At 36.4% G+C, this 17,932-nt stretch overlaps 2 protein-coding genes across 2 annotated transcripts; one reads left to right on the forward strand and one right to left on the reverse strand.

The window, feature by feature from the left end:
* Positions 1-381: 381 nt before the first annotated feature.
* LOC143567795 (uncharacterized) lies at positions 382-4,421 on the reverse strand. The gene is made up of 10 exons (XM_077054109.1): positions 4,295-4,421; positions 4,126-4,201; positions 3,052-3,180; positions 2,899-2,962; positions 2,721-2,808; positions 2,435-2,519; positions 1,535-1,594; positions 1,227-1,343; positions 928-998; positions 382-757 (listed from the first exon to the last, which is right to left on the reverse strand). The coding sequence occupies exons 1-10, from the start codon at positions 4,384-4,386 to the stop codon at positions 382-384; spliced, it is 1,158 nt and encodes a 385-aa protein (XP_076910224.1). The 5' UTR covers positions 4,387-4,421.
* A 3,306-nt stretch (positions 4,422-7,727) lies between these two features.
* LOC143567796 (uncharacterized) lies at positions 7,728-12,449 on the forward strand. Its single transcript, XM_077054110.1, has 7 exons — positions 7,728-7,857; positions 8,529-8,614; positions 8,723-8,869; positions 8,956-9,064; positions 10,269-10,392; positions 10,943-11,213; positions 12,076-12,449. Exons 1-7 carry the CDS (start codon positions 7,731-7,733, stop codon positions 12,181-12,183), a joined length of 972 nt encoding a protein of 323 aa, XP_076910225.1. The 5' UTR covers positions 7,728-7,730; the 3' UTR covers positions 12,184-12,449.
* Positions 12,450-17,932: the final 5,483 nt, after the last annotated feature.

Here is a 17,932-nt window from a genome sequence, read left to right on the forward strand (position 1 = left end):
ATCAATAGCTACAGTTCAGCTAGAAATTTCATTAAAACTGGCAAAAGCCGGAACATGAACATCCACGTCTTGACATAACATGTAGGACATAGCATTGCATGCATTTTTCTTAACCAATTTAAAGAACATTAATAGTTTTAGAAAATAAACAGTCTTATTGTGTAACTAAATCAGTGAAACCTGGGGGGGCCTAACCAGCTAGACAGTGCCTGGCTTTTATGCAGCTATAAATGCTATAAATGCCAAGTTTTTTTACTATCATTCAATTAGTTGACCAAAATTTGGCAAAAAGTTACCAAACTTAAAAAACATATTTTAAAATACATAACTTTTGTAAGTATGCAAATTCAGTTTTTGATCATTCCAATACAATAAATTGGTCTAATGAAATGCCTGATAAATCCCAAGCAGTCTTACAGAGGATCTTTGGTAAGATAACATGTAAGGAAGAAAATTAAATATTTTGATATTTTCAGTGATGTCAACAACTTTGAGGTTTGCTTCTAGTGCTACCTTATGAAAATAATTGTAAGTGTTGATATTCCTAACCACAGAAGCAATATATGCAACGGGTTGTGTTGTTGATGCAAGAACAAACTCTTCATATCCGCTTGAGCTATCACTGTTTGATTGATCATCAAGCGCAATTGGCACCTCTTTATGTAGGGAGTTTGACTTTTTTGTAGTCAAAAGAGTCGCGATAACATTAACTAGGTGTGGAATGCATTGCGGATCATAGATGACGTCAGCACCCAGCCTGCGTGAATATTTGGTCAAATGAGCAGGTCATTTGAAGTGTATTTATGATGCATAAAGACCTCGTAAATCATCTATTTCAAAACATTAGACAATTATTGACATAAAACCATTTTTGTAGTTATATTTGACACACTAACTTTTTGCATATATGAGGTGCTTAGTGCTTACACTATATCTGGCATCAGGTCTTGAAGATCACTCTCAACTGCAGATTCCCAAAGTAGATGTAAGCATTTGACCTGCAGTCAACAGCATGGTCAGAAACACACGGGCACACATGACGTGTTTTCTACAAGATATAAGCATGCACGGTATATCACGTTTTCTAATTGGTTACATATATTGATAGTCCATGTGTGGATGTTACTTTATTGAACTTTTAATTTTCATTTATTCCTACTACAATGATTGAGTTGTGGCAGTGTGGTGCAACAATAATAAAAAAAGATGTTTCTGATGCAACTCACCTTGCATGGATCCTCGAGAATGCTTTCACTTGAACCAAATTTAGTATTCACGTGATTTAGCTCCAAGTTAAGTTTCAAATTGGCTAAAGTTGATAGGTCACCGTCACTTAAAACCACCTGCATTGCATAAATTAGTTTAAAGTAGTAGTATCAAAATCCATATGATGCAAATATATATTTTATATGTTTATACCAAGATTGTAATGAGATATCAAGAACTAGAAAGTAGAAACCACAAGCAAAAACAAGAAACATCTAACAGGATAAAAGATGCTGATGATTTGTGTGTGTGAGAGAGAGAGACTTGCCTTTGAAGGTTTCACATGTGCCAAACATATGCCAACCAAACCAACACCCGAACCAAGCTGCTCTCATGGATAAAGAAGACATACAGAGAAAGAAAAAAAATCACTGTAGGTAACATTTTTTTTTATCATAAATGTAGAGTAGCCAGTAGCCTCAAATAGATACTTAAACAAACAAATGTAACCAGTAAAATCCCACTCAAATAGATATTTAGAAAACATAAAACATGCAACAACCTAAGATGTATTTTCCTAATTCACACATTTCATCTTCCATTACTACTTGCCAGAATATTTGAGACATGGTTGTCCTGCACAATTACTTCCATGAAGTCAAGAGTTCTTGCATGATATTAACTATTAAAACATAAATTCCACATGCTATCTCAAATAAATGAACTCCATGTGTGTAACAATTAGATCATACACTAAATCCCAAAAGACAATCCTATAATACAATGACCACCAATCATATTATTTAATATCTTTCATAGTTATCAGAATATTAAAAAAAACATTAATATGAGATAAGTACACACACAAACTATTGTATGCCATATTAACAATACGATGCATGGTCACTTTTCGAAGTGCCTATGAACCAAATGAAGATCGTTAAATGTGAAAATTCATGGTTATGCTATTTCTGAATAATTTGCTGGTCATATTCAGATAAGATATAGCTTTTTTGACACATTTGTTGCAATTCCTAAAAGTGTGTAATCACAATTATCTGCAATATTTAGAATAAACTTCCTGGTTGCATAAATGTGTTCCAATTAAGTTCAATTCAGTACACGCACTAAAACACATAAGATCTCAACTTGGCATATGAACTATCAACTGGGAAAAACCAACTTTCACTAAATGAAACTGTAATTGTATTTAGATATGTGTATTTACCTCAAAACATGATTTCATTGAGAATAGTTCAGGGCACGAAAGGATAAACTCTGATAAGAACAGGCTTGAGGGCCATATGGAACACCTGATCACAAATTCACAGCATACCACCATCACATACTTTAATTGTTACTCGTCAAAACTGCAATACACATAATGCATATATAATCCAGAAACCCACAAAATCACGTATCGTGTTTCTCTAATGAATATTATCAAATCAGGTTCATTGATAGGAGTCTAGGACCAATGAATGAAACATAATATCACTAATAATAATACGCACCCGGTATCTCCTTCAAGCATGTTAAGTGAACAATTAAGAGGTACAACGACTTTCCTTGGACTTTGGGAGACTTGGTCTTCAATATTATCTTCACAAAAACAAAATTGAAATTGAAAGATAGATTGAAAATTAAAACCAAACACAATGAATTAATGTATCATTCTTGACATACGCTAACCTGTTGGATATAGAAATGAAATTTCCCGAATTACCCTTGAGGTTCCCTTTGCTAAATCATCTCCCTTTTACATAGTACAAAGCATATATGCATGAACCTTTTTTTTCTCTTATATAACAGAATAAAGAATGAAAATTGGGCTAGCATGTATACCTTCAATGAAGTCATGTAAAATGATAGTTGTTCATAAAGTTCATCAATAACAACATCAGCTGCAGATTCAACTTCAAGTATAACTTTCTTTAAGAAGGACTTTATGTAAGGTGTGTGACCTTTTCCATCCTTCAAAGTGGCATTAAAACAGAAACGAATAGTTATTAAATCACAGTTAACGGTAGTTGGTCTTTCAAAGATTGTGCTGTTAATCATCAACAAATTATTCATACAGTCAATACTAAAATTGAAATTTAACCTTGACACGGCTGATGTAATGGAGAACTGCACATTGTAGTACCGTTCAGGTTCAGGTTTAGAACAGTGAATTAAGAAAATTATAACATCAAACACAACAATGAAAAAACAATGTGATACGCAAAAAAAGTCCACCACCATATAAAAGTATGAAGTAACCAAGTTAAGATCTTTAAATAATTTGTTTCTAAATTCAAAATTTCCATTTGCTTGTTGTGATGGATAGCTACATATTGTAGTACCGCCCCGCTTTAGAACTGCATCATTCAGCTTCGGGTTGTTCTTCAACAACAAAAACTAGAAAAAGTAAAATTTTATTAATAAAAGAAAAGGATAAATAAATTATAGAAAGCAAAGAAGAATTTCACAGTTGTCGTTAAGTTTATTTATCTTTCATTTTCTCTTAAATTTTGTCTAATGATTAAAATTTAGATTTTTTATTTTTATCGTTAAAAAACAACCCGAAGCTGACCAATGCAATTTAGAACCAGGAAAGTGCTACAATGTTACAGCAAACGCATGAAAAGTTTGAAATTAAATAGAATTTCAATAAAGATGTTTAACTTGGGCATACTTTAGTGTGGTGGTTGACTATTTGTTGCATATCAGTATATCACATTGTTGTTTGTTATGTAATATGCAATAAATCCAATTTGTTTACCAGATTCATGAATTTGAGAGTGAGTCAACTGATAATGAGATCCCTTTTACTTGTGATAACAAAAATAAAAGGAATGATTTGTGTTTTCTTAATTAATAACCCTAGTATAATTGAACCAAGAGCAATGTTGTCTGAATAATAAGAAGCTGACTGACTGTTATGGTTTTGGTGATACAGCGGTCCGAAATGAAGTGCTGAACATCCTCCGTGATTGCACCTCCACCGCACTCCCTATATCATATTATTATTGAAATCAAACAACAATTACATTATGTTAGAAAAAAGATATGTTGGCATTATTATTCAACAGTGTGCTCGGCTGACCTGGAAATGGAGATCAAGGAATCAGTTGGTTCCATGGCGTGAAATGCAGAAACCAGGTGGACCCATGCCGGGCGGATGGCGTCGCCCTTCATCGGCTACTCATTCAAAATGCACACTGCTTTTTTTTTTTTTTTTTTGCTCCTAGGGTTTATGGTTGTAAACTTATAATACACTATGTTAGAAGCCGTGTATAATTTTTATTTATGATTTTTTATATTAAGTTTTTGATATATTATGTAATATAATTTTAAGTTGAAAACAAAATCTTGATTTTTGATTTATTTCAAATAAAATATTCATACCGATGTTGTTATATTAAATACCGTATGTATAAAATAATATTTATAACAAAATGTTATCACAGATTTAAAAACTAAATTTACAAAGCCTAAGGTTTGATGTAAAATAAAATAAATAAAAATATGTTATATTTTAATATATAAAGAGAGAAACGATGAACAATCTTAAATGGTTGTGTTAAACAAATACGAGAAGACAATGTCATATTGTAAATTATGAAAATGTTTAACAATTAAATATAATTTTGGTTTTATACTTGAAGAAAAATCACATTTATATATGTTAAGTCAAGAAATCAAACACAATTACTATTTTAGTGGAGTTGGTAAGCATATTTGGTTTGAAACATGAGATTTTTGGTTCGAAACCCGTATCACAAAATAATATATTTTTCAAAAATTTATAAAGTCTTACGGGTTATGGGTTATAATAGAAAAATGGGTTGTGGGTTATAATATGATAGGAAATAGTGTATAGTTAGATGTTTTCTCAATCTCACTTTAAAAATTAACTTTGCTGTCACACTAGAAAATTTTGTTTACTTAATTTGTGAAACATGCGTTTTCAAAATCAAAATTACTCATGAAGAAAACAATTCTTATTATTATTATTTTTTTATTTTTTTATGAACATGGTTTTGGACTTGCTGATATTTAAATCTAAAGACTTCAATAGATGCTTTTCAATAAAAAATTTGTTTAGAAACTTCTAAACAAAAAGTATAAAATTTTATTGATTGTGTCGGTGTATGCATTATCAACAACGACTTTCTTGTGGCCATCACACTCCTTGATTTTGGAGAGCCCCGTTGCTCTACTACAGCAAACTATGTTGTCTTAACCGAGCCCACACTGGCTTGAGAGTTTAACTTTGGTCGTTCCCTTAGAAAACCATACTGTCTGTGGCCATTTGACAGTCGTTGTGCCATCATAAGAGCAGAACTCTTTACGTAATACACGGTGAGACGAAAACCCAAGTGGACTCATAATTCGAGCTAACAACCTCACAAGGTGTCTAGTTGATAATTAAATCAAGGTTGCAAACGTCCGCCTATTCGCTAGGCGGACCCTAGGCGGGCGACTGAGAAGTTGAGTGTACTCGGGGGGGGGGGGGGGTACTTGAAGAGTACTTGGACATGGTAAATATAAAGAAAATAATTTTTTGAATATTATATATATATATCAAACATTATAAGTTTACTAATATTTATAACAAAATGGGTGAATATTAATATAAATAAGAGAAACACATTTTTAAATACTAAATTATTCAAAAAATTTCTAATCATTAATTAAAAGTATGATAGTCGTTCTTTAATATCATACAAAATATATGAATTATGTTTTATTTTTTTAAAGTCAAAATCGGCCCAAATTGACTGACCAGATGTGATTTTGGCCGATGTTGACTACCGCTGATCGATCTTTAGTAACTAGACGGAGTTAAAGAAACTCATCTCGACACCATACATTGTAGGGAGTACTCAGAAAGTACTCGGCTTTGTAAAGCTACTTTTACAAATTGTTATTCATTGATTAAAATTGAATGTAGGTTTGATTGAAGAATTTAAAATATTTGAATTTTTAAATTCTTCATAAAAAATGAAATTTGAAATTATAATTCAAATTTAGAAGTTTGACATATTAGATTGGTTTGATAAATACTAAAAATACTTTAAAAGGAGATGCTGATAATGAATGTGGTGGTGAAAAGTGAAAGAAATCCTATATGGACCCTAGGAAGTGACACCAAAGTTATTTTATTTATTAGTATAGAAATATTTTGATTTGAAACATATCTTAATATCTTAATATAGTTGTTTTGTGTTGTTACTTATTTTCAGGGGTGATCGTGTGTTAACGGTTAACGAACTAGACCAAAGAATGTGAAAACATTAACCTAGGACGGGGCCATGGTCGAATCGGTTTTGGTAAACATATGGTTTGCATAGGGGCAAGTTAGGATCGATAACAACAAAACTTATATACATGCATGACAAGTAAAGGCTTAAATGAATGGAGTAACAACGATATATTGAAATGGAACTGATGGACCTAGACTTGAATCTTAGATGCAACAACGATGCTCGAATGGGGGACACATACAAGATGTTGTTAGAGAAGTTTATGAAGTATGAGCGAGAGTTAAAATGAAAGGGGTACTTATATGGAATATTACCTCAACTATCTCTCAAGTATAAAAATGAAAATATTAAGGGGGTGTTTGGGATTCCTTATTTTATCTCCTTATAACTTTTCATTAAGTTAATAATAAGTTACAAAAGTGTAACTTATAGAACTTTTCCTCTCATAATATAAGCAATCCCAAACACCTCTTAAATGATTTTCATAAGAACTAGTCTCTTGCATAATAATGACTTATGAGTGTAAAGCTATAAACAAGGATACTATTTTTCAAGTCTTAAGGATGTAAAATTTAATCTTAGCTTAAATTTAACTTAAATTTTTGTGTTAGATCCTATCTTTCATTCAAGCAAGCATTAAACGACATTAAGTCATTAACTTTCACTATGCATGCATTCAGTTTTAAAGCCTATTCGAGTAATGAGCCGAAAAAATAACTCATTTACTAGTTTGGTTTCAAAAACAAATATCTATACACCAAAAAAATCAATTATATCACTATTAACAAATTTATAAAGATTCATGAATGTTCATTTAACCATCAAAAAGCCCACTTAAATCACTAATTGTGTAATGATTGAAAGAGGGTCATGGATTTTATCAATACCTTACTTTTTACGAAATTAGTCATTGTTGACTGGAATATCATGTGCCAGAAGACATCCGATTGTGCTTAGTTACCGCCTCGCATGGTCTAATCCGGGTACCGTTGACCAAGTGCCAAACTGCTGTTCGTGCAACAGTTGAGCAAACCAAACATAATAATAATAATAATAATAATAATAATAATAATAATAATAATAATAATAATATTGGTATAGCTTTTGGTGTGAATCAACAAGAGTGCTTGCTTGTCTGTTGTACGATTCATAATTCATAATTCCCAAAATCCCAATTGAATTGAATGCAGTGTTGAAACCGATGCACACAACCACTCTGTAACCAAATCCATTCCCAATATTAATTCTCCAAATTCATATTCATATTAATCTATGGCTGATCTCGCTGATCCATCGCCTCTGGTTGCACCATCACTCAACATTGAACCAAACAGCATCATCGACTTAGAAGCCGGTCCCGGTGAAGAGATTCAGTGCCGAATTTGTCTCGAAACCGATGGTACTCTACCACTTCTCCTCTATTTCCTACTCGTACTAATTCACTTATAGCTTTTGCTTATTTTGATAATACTGATGTTTCTTAATCTGATGTTTTTGCTGCTATAAGACTGAATTAGTAACGTGATTTTCGTTTCACTTTTACGATGCTAGGGTTTGCATAAAAATTTGGGGTTATGGTATTCATAAGGTTAGACAAGGGCACATGCACCAATCAGCCGGTGTCCCGATGATTGAGTGCTATGTGCCTTATGTCCAAGGCTTGATGCAAAACTACTATAGAGCCGGGGGTCTCACCGGAAGCAGCCTCTCTATCCCTATGGGATAGAGGTAAGGCTGTCTACATCTTACCCTCCTCAGACCCTACCATAGCATTGCTATTGGTGGGATATACTGAGTACGATGATGATGATGATGATGTATTCATAAGGTTAATGCAACATTTTTTAACAACTTCTATTGTAAATAATAATTAGAAAGAAGCTAACTGCCATTGCCTAGTGCGTATAGAACAATGACCAGATTAAAAGATTAAATATTAGCATTTAGCAGTATGATTCAGGTTTCTGCAAACACTAACTGTTATAACACATTCATTTTATCACATTTTTGCTCTTTAATGATGATCATATGTTTTCTGTTACAAAAAAAACTTTCTGTTTTTTGCATCAGGTAGAGATTTTATTGCACCCTGCAAGTGCAGAGGGACATCAAAGTATGTTCACCGCGAGTGCCTTGATCACTGGCGCTCCGTGAAGGTAAACTTTGCTTCTTTGTTGATGTCTTGTTATGTAATTTTACAACTGTGTTGATCAAATAAGAAATTATGATATGAGGTTTTTTTTTTTTTTTTTTTTTTTTTGCAGGAAGGGTTTGCATTTGCTCATTGCACAACATGCAAGGCTCCGTATCATTTGAGAGTTCATGTTCTTGCTGATAGGAAGTGGAGAACCATGAAGTTTCGTTTCTTTGTGACCCGAGATATTTTGTTTATCTTTCTATCTGTACAGCTTGTAGGTCACGTGGTCTATGTTTTTATACTGTTTTCTCTTGTGGAGATTATGTTAGCAAATAATAATCATATTGTTTGTTTTTACAGGTGATTTCTTCATTGGCATATTTGGTGTATCTAATTGATGGATATAAGAAGTTTTGGCTTCGTCTTGCTTGGGGTTTTGATAGTGAAGCCAGTTTCTACTACTTGTGTGGTAAGCTTTCAGATACTAATATGGACTCCAAATAGTGTAAAGTCTTAGGTCCACTATGCTGGTATTTTCTTCTTGATTATTTCTTGTTTTGTTCTAAAAGTTAAATTTAGAACTTGAAGTTTGTTTGAAGGAAGAGCATGTTTGGGATTGAGTTTGAAAAATTCTTATTGGCTTATTGGTGTTTTCAAAAAGCCAATAAGCTAAAATGTGTTTGGCCATCACAAAAATCTTTTTTATTTTAGCTTTTTGAAAGGGTTAAAAAGCATTTTTCCAAAAAGCCCAAATCCTGGCTTTTTGAAAAAGCCAATAAGCATTTTTCAAACTCAATCCCAAGCATGCTCGAAGAATTCGTGTGAGTAAAAAATGTATAAGAGGATAATAATAACTCTAAATTTGCTTAAGCCTGCACTCAAGTATAGAATACATTGATACCTATGCAGTTTGATTGGGGTCCTTAAAAATGACTAAATGGGAAGTTTCATGAGTTTTTTGGCTCCATGATTACCATGATAGCAAGCTTCAGTTATTGATTATTTTCATGATTTCAATTATCATATCATATAGGAAGACAAAAACTGAGCAGGAATAGAAGGAAGCCGGTGAAAACCACAAATACTGCAATAATCAATCTAAGCCGTTTTTTTATGATTAAAAATTAAATGAATGGGTGTAATTGTAAAACATTAAATGATCTCTATATTGCTAATTAATTTCCCTGCTGTCTACCCCCTTCCCCCAACCCCCTGTTACTCTCTCTCTTCTTCGTAACAAGTTTGTGACCATGATCCATTTTAATGGTCATGCTAAAATCGTAGATAAATACACAAAATAATTGAATGTTCTAGACCGTTTCTCGCATCATTTAAGGTTATATTTATGTGTGTGTGCGCATTTCTCTTCTATAGTTGTTTGTTTTTTGTAAAGATATAACTGATGTTTATTTTTCAAGTTTTTTTTTCTATTTCATTTAAAGATCCATATGCACATATATTGCATGGATTTCAGTATTTCCAAGAGAGAAAGAATCCACGCATCGCATACTTTTTGATGGCAAGTTATGTGGTTGTGCTAGATTTAAGATTAATAGTTAGGCCTCTATTTGATATAACAAATTCAATTAAATTATATTTATCTTGTTAGTCCCTTTCTCCTGCATGATATAACTCATTTAATTTAATCACATATTATTACCATTTGTCTGCAGGTGCACTATTGTTTTTTGCACTACTCGGTCTATCAGGATGCTTTATAACTTGTTATGATCGACGAGTCCGTAACGATCTTGCTCAGCCTTGTCGGGAATTGTGTCTTTGTTGCTGTCAACCCGGGTAAAATTTTATTATTACATATTATTATTGGTTATATAAGAACACACTTTTCTTTAAATTTTGTTATACTTTTCAAAACCATCTCACATCCGACCCTCTATCTTTGTCTTACTCACAAATACTTATTTATTAATTTTCCTTATTTTTATACACTCACAACAAAATATATAGGGTTGACTATGATCCTCCAAATATAGAGAAGTACTTTAGTTTTCTATAAATTGTTCTCTATTATAGAGTATCCAATGTAGTGGTGTTTTAGTGTTTTCTTTACTTTTTTCTCTGTATTATATAGAAAACATGGAGATAGAGGCTCCAATGTGAATGCTCAAAAATATTGTTATATCATTATCAATAATTTTGCCTTTTTGTACCACTTCTTCTTTAGCCCTTCACCTTCTAGTTGCTTTGAATAAGCATCATGATCATGCTCTATTATTCGAAATGAAGTTGATTTGGGTAAAAAAGGTTCATTTGGGTCGACTGAAATTGTATAGCGGGTCCAAATGTTTAGTATGATGTTTTGGGGATAAACATATGTTTGTTGCAGTGTTTGTGCAGACTGTCATCTGCCTGGTACTCTTTGCGTGTGGACCGACTGCACCACTTGTTTTGAAAGCTGCGCGAGTGCAACCGGGGAGTGTGGTTGTTTAGGTGGCGCAGGTGAAGCTGGCTTACCATTAATATTTATAATGGCTTTAGTGGTGCTTGGACTGTTCACTGTCATAGGCATATTCTACAGCGTGCTTGTGGCCACTATGGTTGGCCAAAGGATTTGGCAGCGCCATTATCACATATTAGCTAAAAGAATGCTAACCAAAGTAAGTCGTATCAATCTTTCTGTTGCATATATTCTCAACATAGAAATGGGTGGGCTGGGTAATAGGTCAAAACGAGCCAGGCCACTTGTGAGCTACAAGAGATCGGCTCGCTAAAAGCTCGAGTTAGTTGAGTTCAATTGAGCTCGAGCCCAAACCCGAACCTAAAAACAAGCTTTGGTTAATAAACGAACCTGATCAAGCTCAAGTTGGCTCGCGAGCTTAAGCGAGCCTACTATTTTTATATTTTTTATTATTTTTGTTTAATATAAATAATATATGTTTGTTGTCACTGTGTTTATCTTTTGTATTAAAAGGTAATTAGTATTTAAGAAAAAGAAAAATTTTAAAAAGGAAAAGTGAAAGAAAGAGTGAAAGTGAATGGTGACAATTAAATAAGGTGAAAGATGGAGTGAAGATATTGATGTGGCGTTGAGCTTGTGATTGATGCTGCAGGGTGAAGGATGACCGTGGGTATAGTCTTACTATTAGAAGTTTTTTGTTTGACTTGTTAGATCATGCGCAACGATACCCTTTCACTTTGTAGCATCTTTCGCCAAGTCGGCACTGCATTAACATCTTTTACTCCATCTTTCACTCAATGCAATGGTCACACTCACTTGTACTCTATTTTTTGCTTTTATTATTATTTTTATTATTATTATTATTTTTAAATACCAAGATATTATTAAAAGATAAACTAAGATTAATTTGAAACTTAGAGAGTTAATCTTGGTAATTATGTTTGTATATATTATCGTGTCTGATGATACGATGTACAAGCGATATAAATAGAAAACATGAATACACTCTAGGCCCTCTATTATAACATAAGTACTACTTTGATTTTGTATATAAAACACAGGAATACGTGGTGGAAGATGTTGACGGTGAGACAACCGGATCTGAGTGGACCCCACCACCTCTCCCACCAGAGCACATACAGCAGCTTAAGACTCTTGGCCTCCTATAATAACTCAACAGGGTGTCACTCTGGCATCAACACCTTTTATTGATAAAACTGGATTTTAGTTGATTAAATGAGTGTAATATTTACATTATTTAATTGTCACTTTCTTACTAAAATGGTCAGATGTAGTGCGACTTACAACTTTTATTACATGAGGCGTATGTGATTATTCGTGATGGATCGCGTTTGGTAACATAAGAGTACAAATATTTCATGAATCATGCAGGACTGAGCTGTTATAGAAAGTGAATGTATATAACATGCTTTGAAATAAATCAGAATATCCAGATTTTCAAAATTGTAATCTCTTTATTTCTTAAATGTTGTTCATTTTTACCCTTAAGTGAAGCATATATGACGAGGATATAAATGTCAACGTTTTAGTTTCTTGTGTGGTATGGTATGAACACAAAACAATTCTTTGGGCTGGGTACGTAGTAGGGACGGCAAACAAGCTTGAATCTGACCGACATAATCTAAAACCTGAAACATTTGGGACGGATATGAGATTTGGGAATCTTAACAGGTATTTTTCAATAAATTAACAAGCATTACTTGATATATGTGGGATAATGGGTAATTGGGTACCAAACAGGTACAAGACTGAGTATGAAATATAATTTTACAACCTGACATGAAACTAAAACTAAAATTAATAATACTTGTCCTATTGTCACATTTACCGGAAGTAGTAGAGTTGGGTTGATAATATGACATGGTGACAAATTGGACCATTGTAGATGGCTAGAATTAGGGCCGTCGCTTTTACCCGAAACCCGACCCGAAAAAAACTGCACCCGAACCCGAACTAACCCGAACCCGAGAAAAAACTAACCCGAACCCGAACCGAAGTAATTTGGGTTGGTTCTCGGGTTTGATTTATAAGTTTCGGGTCAACCCGAAAAACCCGAATAAACTTCTAGGTTTAAAATTAAATATATTTTTATGTATAATAAGCTAAGTCTTAGCCACTAAAGTTATCATAATATAGCTCTAATCGACTGTTGTCATTATAACAATTATGGATCGGTTGTTTATTATTAATTTATGTTTTCCGTTTATTACTAATAGCAACCGAAATCGAACAACCAATTCACGCCCGATTGAATACGATTAAGGCTCGAGTTAGTTTTACTCTTCTTTTGAATTGTTTTATCAAGTTATGTTGGTTTGTTATTTGATTATTTGTGTTATATGTAAAGAAGAATATGTTGTATTAATTTTAGCATTGTAGTTTTAATTTATTTTTTTTGTGTTTTTTTTCTTTTGTTTTTTTTTGTTTTGTTTTTTAGTATACTCGAAACCCGATTAACCCAATCTGAAAAAACCCCCGTGAGAGATTTGGGTTGGGTTTCGGGTCAAGATTTAAACTTTGAAACCCGAAAAACCCGAAACCCGAAAAACAAACCCGAAGAACACCCCTAGCTAGAATAAGAGCTAAAGAAGTATGACACCACCTAGCGATGCTCTTATTGAATGATGATCATGACGTGTACTTTCTATATTAATTAACATAATCCTAGTACATATCAACTGGACCACACGACACTCTCGTCTTTAACTAACTGTGGTCCCCTATACGGCATAACTTCCCAACTCACACATCAGAAACATATCTACCAACGTCATTTACATTTGTACACCACCATTTTCAATGGAGCCTTTTCACAAACAGGTGGTGCTTGTTACCGGCTGCTCTTCTGGCGGCATCGGAAATGCCCTCGCCTGCAGTTTTGCCGCCAGAAACTGTTTGGTTGTTGCAACGGCGCGCTCAGTTTCGTCTATGGCTGATTTGGACGATGATCATGACGTGTACTTTCTTCAAGAGCTTGATGTGTTATCGGATCATAGCGTTCGAGAGGTTGTCTCGAATGTAATGGATAAGTTTGGTCGCATAGATGTTGTTGTTAATAATGCTGGGGTTCAGTGTATCGGTCCTCTTGCTGAAATCCCTCTTTCATTGATTGAGCATACGTTTAACACGAATGTTTACGGTATTGTTTCTTGTTAAAGTTGTGTGGTTAATTTGGTTTGTATGGTTTTGTTGGTATTGAATTGTTGATAACATAAAAGAAATGTATTTTGACTTTGATGATTATAGTTATGATCTTGAGATAATAATTATGTTATTTTGGGAAAATCACATGAATATCCATTTGAGTTGAGGATATTAACAACTTAAACTTAGTTTTCAAGTTCTAATTTATAATAATTTCCACTAGTCACGCGAAACACATGTCACCAATTGACAGATTCGATTAAAATCTTATGTTGCGCCCTACGCCGATTTGTTGCACCAGGATGAATATGTTGCTTCAACGTGATTGAATATGTTGTGACGAATTGAAATTCGTTATGCCAAAAGACAATTTTCCCGTGCCTATGATTGATTGATAATTTTAAAAAGCCAATATTATTTTGTTAATTTTCTCGGTCAAAATGAATATTTTTGTGAATTTCCCTATTATTAATCTGATAGGTTCCATGAGGTTAATTCAAGCAGTTGTTCCTCATATGGTATCAAGAAATAAGGGAAAGATTGTCAACATTGGAAGTGTGACTGCTTTGGCACCCGGACTGAAGAAACACTAACCGGACCCCGGACAGGTTACTGGTAACCTGGGGGTTGGAGAGATGTTTCCCACGAGGGGTTAGACCCTTGGAAGATGGTTCTTCTGATAACCTGCAAAACAGACACCGTGAGCTCGTCACTGAGAAGGGGGGGGTTCCTCCTTGTGACCACCCTCCGGCGTGAGAATCAGACTAGATTGCTCTTTAAATATAAAAGTATATTAAGAGATTGCTAGAGCAGATATCAGGTATATTATGATGATAATTTAGTAAGGTATGATAAGATGAGATGGTCATACCATTTGTGGTATTTATAGCCGAAGGTAGGTTTCCAAAGAGGTATGGCCGGCTGCAACAGTGTTCCTGTTCCACCAACAGTAGCCTACGCACGTGCCCTGCTGGTAGTTGGTGGGTAGGTAGCGGCTGATAGGGACCAGGCCTGCTGTATACTATTCCTGTTCCACCAACTGACGGCTACGCACGTGGTATGGCAGTAGTTGGTGAGTAGGCAGCGGCTAATAGTGATACAGTACAGGAGCATGCTGCTCGCCATACTGTATCAGTGAGCTGTCGTATCTCTGATCAGATCTTTCGCCCATACCTCGTCAGGTACAGTAAAAGATCCTTCAGTATACGGACTGGCTTATTTGGGCGGGAGTATTCCCCCTCCCGCCTCTGTGCGGGATTGCTCCCGGCTTGGCTCATTCCTTCAGGTGACACTGAATGATGGAGAGCTAAGTGCCTTGTGCGTGTAGCCATGCTGCGCGGGTGGCCTTCCCTAATGGCTTGTATCCGAGGCTGCGGGGACAGGCGGAGTCCTTCACCATTGGGAGGCATTTCCTGCGGGACCAGCTTGCGTACTGCGCGTAAGGACGTCACGTCTCTGAGCATGGTTGGTCCTGCGGATCCAGTTGGTCTCTGCGCAGACGTCCCTGTTTAAGGTGAGTCTTGCGGGTCCAACTGGGCTCTGCTGGGACCTACCTCTTCAAGTCCCCCCAGTCCAATGTTCTTCTCATGAGTGTTTAATAAAGTGAGGTGAACTTTTGGACTTGAGCAAAGGGTTTTGAAAAGGGTTTTGTAAGGTTTTCCATGGGGATTCTTTCCGCGGAAGTCCTTGTCACTTGCAGAAATGCCCGAGTTTCCTGCTTGGTCTTTGGGTATGATGCGGGTAGGTCTGTAACCTCCTCGCAAGTCAGGAGCATTGAGTCCCAGTTGTATGTATTTTCCATGAGGTTTTGGTAGTTTTGAACATAGTGATCAATTATGTTAAGACCACCAATTCCGTCTTGGAGCTTCAAACAACGTAGTTCTCGACGTTCCCGCTATGCGGGGATGTTATTTCCGTTTCCGCAAGCATTGCCCAGAAGATCCTTCTTGGTTTCAATTCCCAGCGGAGCGCTAGGTATGTGAAGGGTTTTGCCTTAACACTGTACCTGCGCTCGTCTTACGGTTACTTTACTTCCAAGGTATTCCTGGCGTCAATTCCCTGCGGGTGCTAGGTATATGAAGGGTTTTGCCTTTACACTGTACCCGCACCCGTCTTATAGTTACTTGGTTGCCGAGGTACTTGGCTTCAATTCCCTGCGGGTGCTAGGTATGTGAAGGGTTTTGCCTTAACACTGTACCCGCAGCCGTCTTACGGTTACTTGTTTGCCAAGGTTTATTTGGCTTCAATTCCCTGCGGGTGCTAGGTATGTGAAGGGTTTTGCCTTTACACTGTACCCGCATCCGTCTTACGGTTACTTGCTTGCCAAGGGGTAAGAGGTATTTTCCCGCTTACTTTTTAATATTTTCGAATTTTGAATTTTGAAATTCGAAGAGTTGGTGAAAAGATAAGAACAGTCCAAACCTCTGAAACGTCGTGCGACGGTTTCTTCTGACTGTGTCAGGACGTGCAGGAAGTTATGTTGACGTGACAGAACATGGTCATTCCAGACGCTTTTTCAGGCGCGTGGGCGTGATTTTTCGGGCGCGTGGCCGCGAAATTACTGGCACACGTCCTTTCTACAGCTGTTGCCAGCTTGCTTTTTGCCACGTGTCATAGTTTCATTGCACCGTCGATTTCTCTCTCCGCATTAAATTCACCGCATTAATTGCGATTAGTATATAAAGGGGGAGAGGCCTCTTTGTAATCCACACTTTCACCTCTCTTCTTCTTCTTCTTAGTGATTTCCGGCAAATACTCCCCTTTTTCAGGCAAGCATTTTCCCGAAATCACTCCTTTCTGCAAAAATGTCTTCTCATGATGCTGAAGCTGTAGCCGACGATAGGAGTACTGCTGGCGAGTGCCAGTGTGCTCTACCTGTCGATCAGTACCAGTACATCGTCAGGAAGTTCATGCTCGAGTCTCTCGAGCCTGAGTTTCCTGAATCCCACCAGACTGTGTACGATGCCCCCAGTGGCAAGATCGGGGTATATGCTGCATTCTTTGTTTATGGGAACCTTAGGTTCCCATTGACAAAGTTTGTGTACCGTGTCCTGGAGAGGCACGGGGTGCACCTGACCGAGGTGCATCCGATGGCGATTGCCAAGGTCCGGCACTTCGAGTGGGTGTGTCGGATTCTGGGTATTGAGCCCTACGTGGACCGCCTGATGACCTTCTATACTTGGAGGTGCGTCCAGGGGTGGTACACCCTGACAACCCGTATCAAGGGTTTGAAGATCTGCGTGACCGAGCGCAGTCTCCGATCGTGGAAGCGGGAGTTCTTCTACATCTCTGCCCGCGCCATCCCCATTGCTATGAAGTTCAAGAAGGGTCAAGCGCTTCCGAGCCTTCACGCTTCCAGCTACCAGGAGGCGGAATGGTTCGCGAAGATATCCCGGGTCCAATCTCCGGTTTACCGGTTTGCAGAGTCCGGGATGGTGCTGCTGGGGATGAGCCGGGTATGGAAGGATGCTTCCCGGTTTCCCATCCTTCTTGAATACAGTTTGAACTCTATTCCTTATGGTATGTCTTGTCTTTCTTGCTGATATTAGTTAATTTTCTAACTGTTTCTTTTTCTTTCAGAGGGGAATAATTTGGAGTCGCTCCTGTTCCCGCGGGAAGCTGACAGTCCCGTGCGGGTGGGCACTCGTGCTCTGGACGACAATGAGTTGCCCATCCTGGAGCAAACGGCGGATAGGTTTGTGGAGGTCTATCCGCCGGGCCAAGAGATCCTGAGCCACCGGCGGCCAGGTAAGG

The sequence above is a fragment of the Bidens hawaiensis genome, unplaced genomic scaffold (genome assembly GCF_021521415.1).
Source record: "Bidens hawaiensis isolate Kalapana, Puna unplaced genomic scaffold, B.hawaiensis_p1.1 tig00023639_1, whole genome shotgun sequence".
In the NCBI taxonomy this organism is placed as follows: Eukaryota; Viridiplantae; Streptophyta; class Magnoliopsida; order Asterales; family Asteraceae; genus Bidens; species Bidens hawaiensis.

What these genes read in the sequence shown, in the direction of transcription:
- LOC143567796 (XM_077054110.1), top strand. Translation starts at nt 7,731, where the DNA reads ATGGCTGATCTCGCTGATCCATCGCCTCTGGTTGCACCATCACTCAAC. An exon ending in CTTTGTTGCTGTCAACCCGG is followed by an intron (nt 10,393 to 10,942) that starts GTAAAATTTTAT and finishes TGTTTGTTGCAG; the next exon opens with TGTTTGTGCAGACTGTCATC. An exon ending in CTAAAAGAATGCTAACCAAA is followed by an intron (nt 11,214 to 12,075) that starts GTAAGTCGTATC and finishes TATAAAACACAG; the next exon opens with GAATACGTGGTGGAAGATGT.
- LOC143567795 (XM_077054109.1), bottom strand. Translation starts at nt 4,386, where the DNA reads ATGAAGGGCGACGCCATCCGCCCGGCATGGGTCCACCTGGTTTCTGCA. An exon ending in TTCATTTCTATATCCAACAG is followed by an intron (nt 2,809 to 2,898) that starts GTTAGCGTATGT and finishes GTTTTTGTGAAG; the next exon opens with ATAATATTGAAGACCAAGTC. An exon ending in TTCTCGAGGATCCATGCAAG is followed by an intron (nt 999 to 1,226) that starts GTGAGTTGCATC and finishes TGTTGACTGCAG; the next exon opens with GTCAAATGCTTACATCTACT.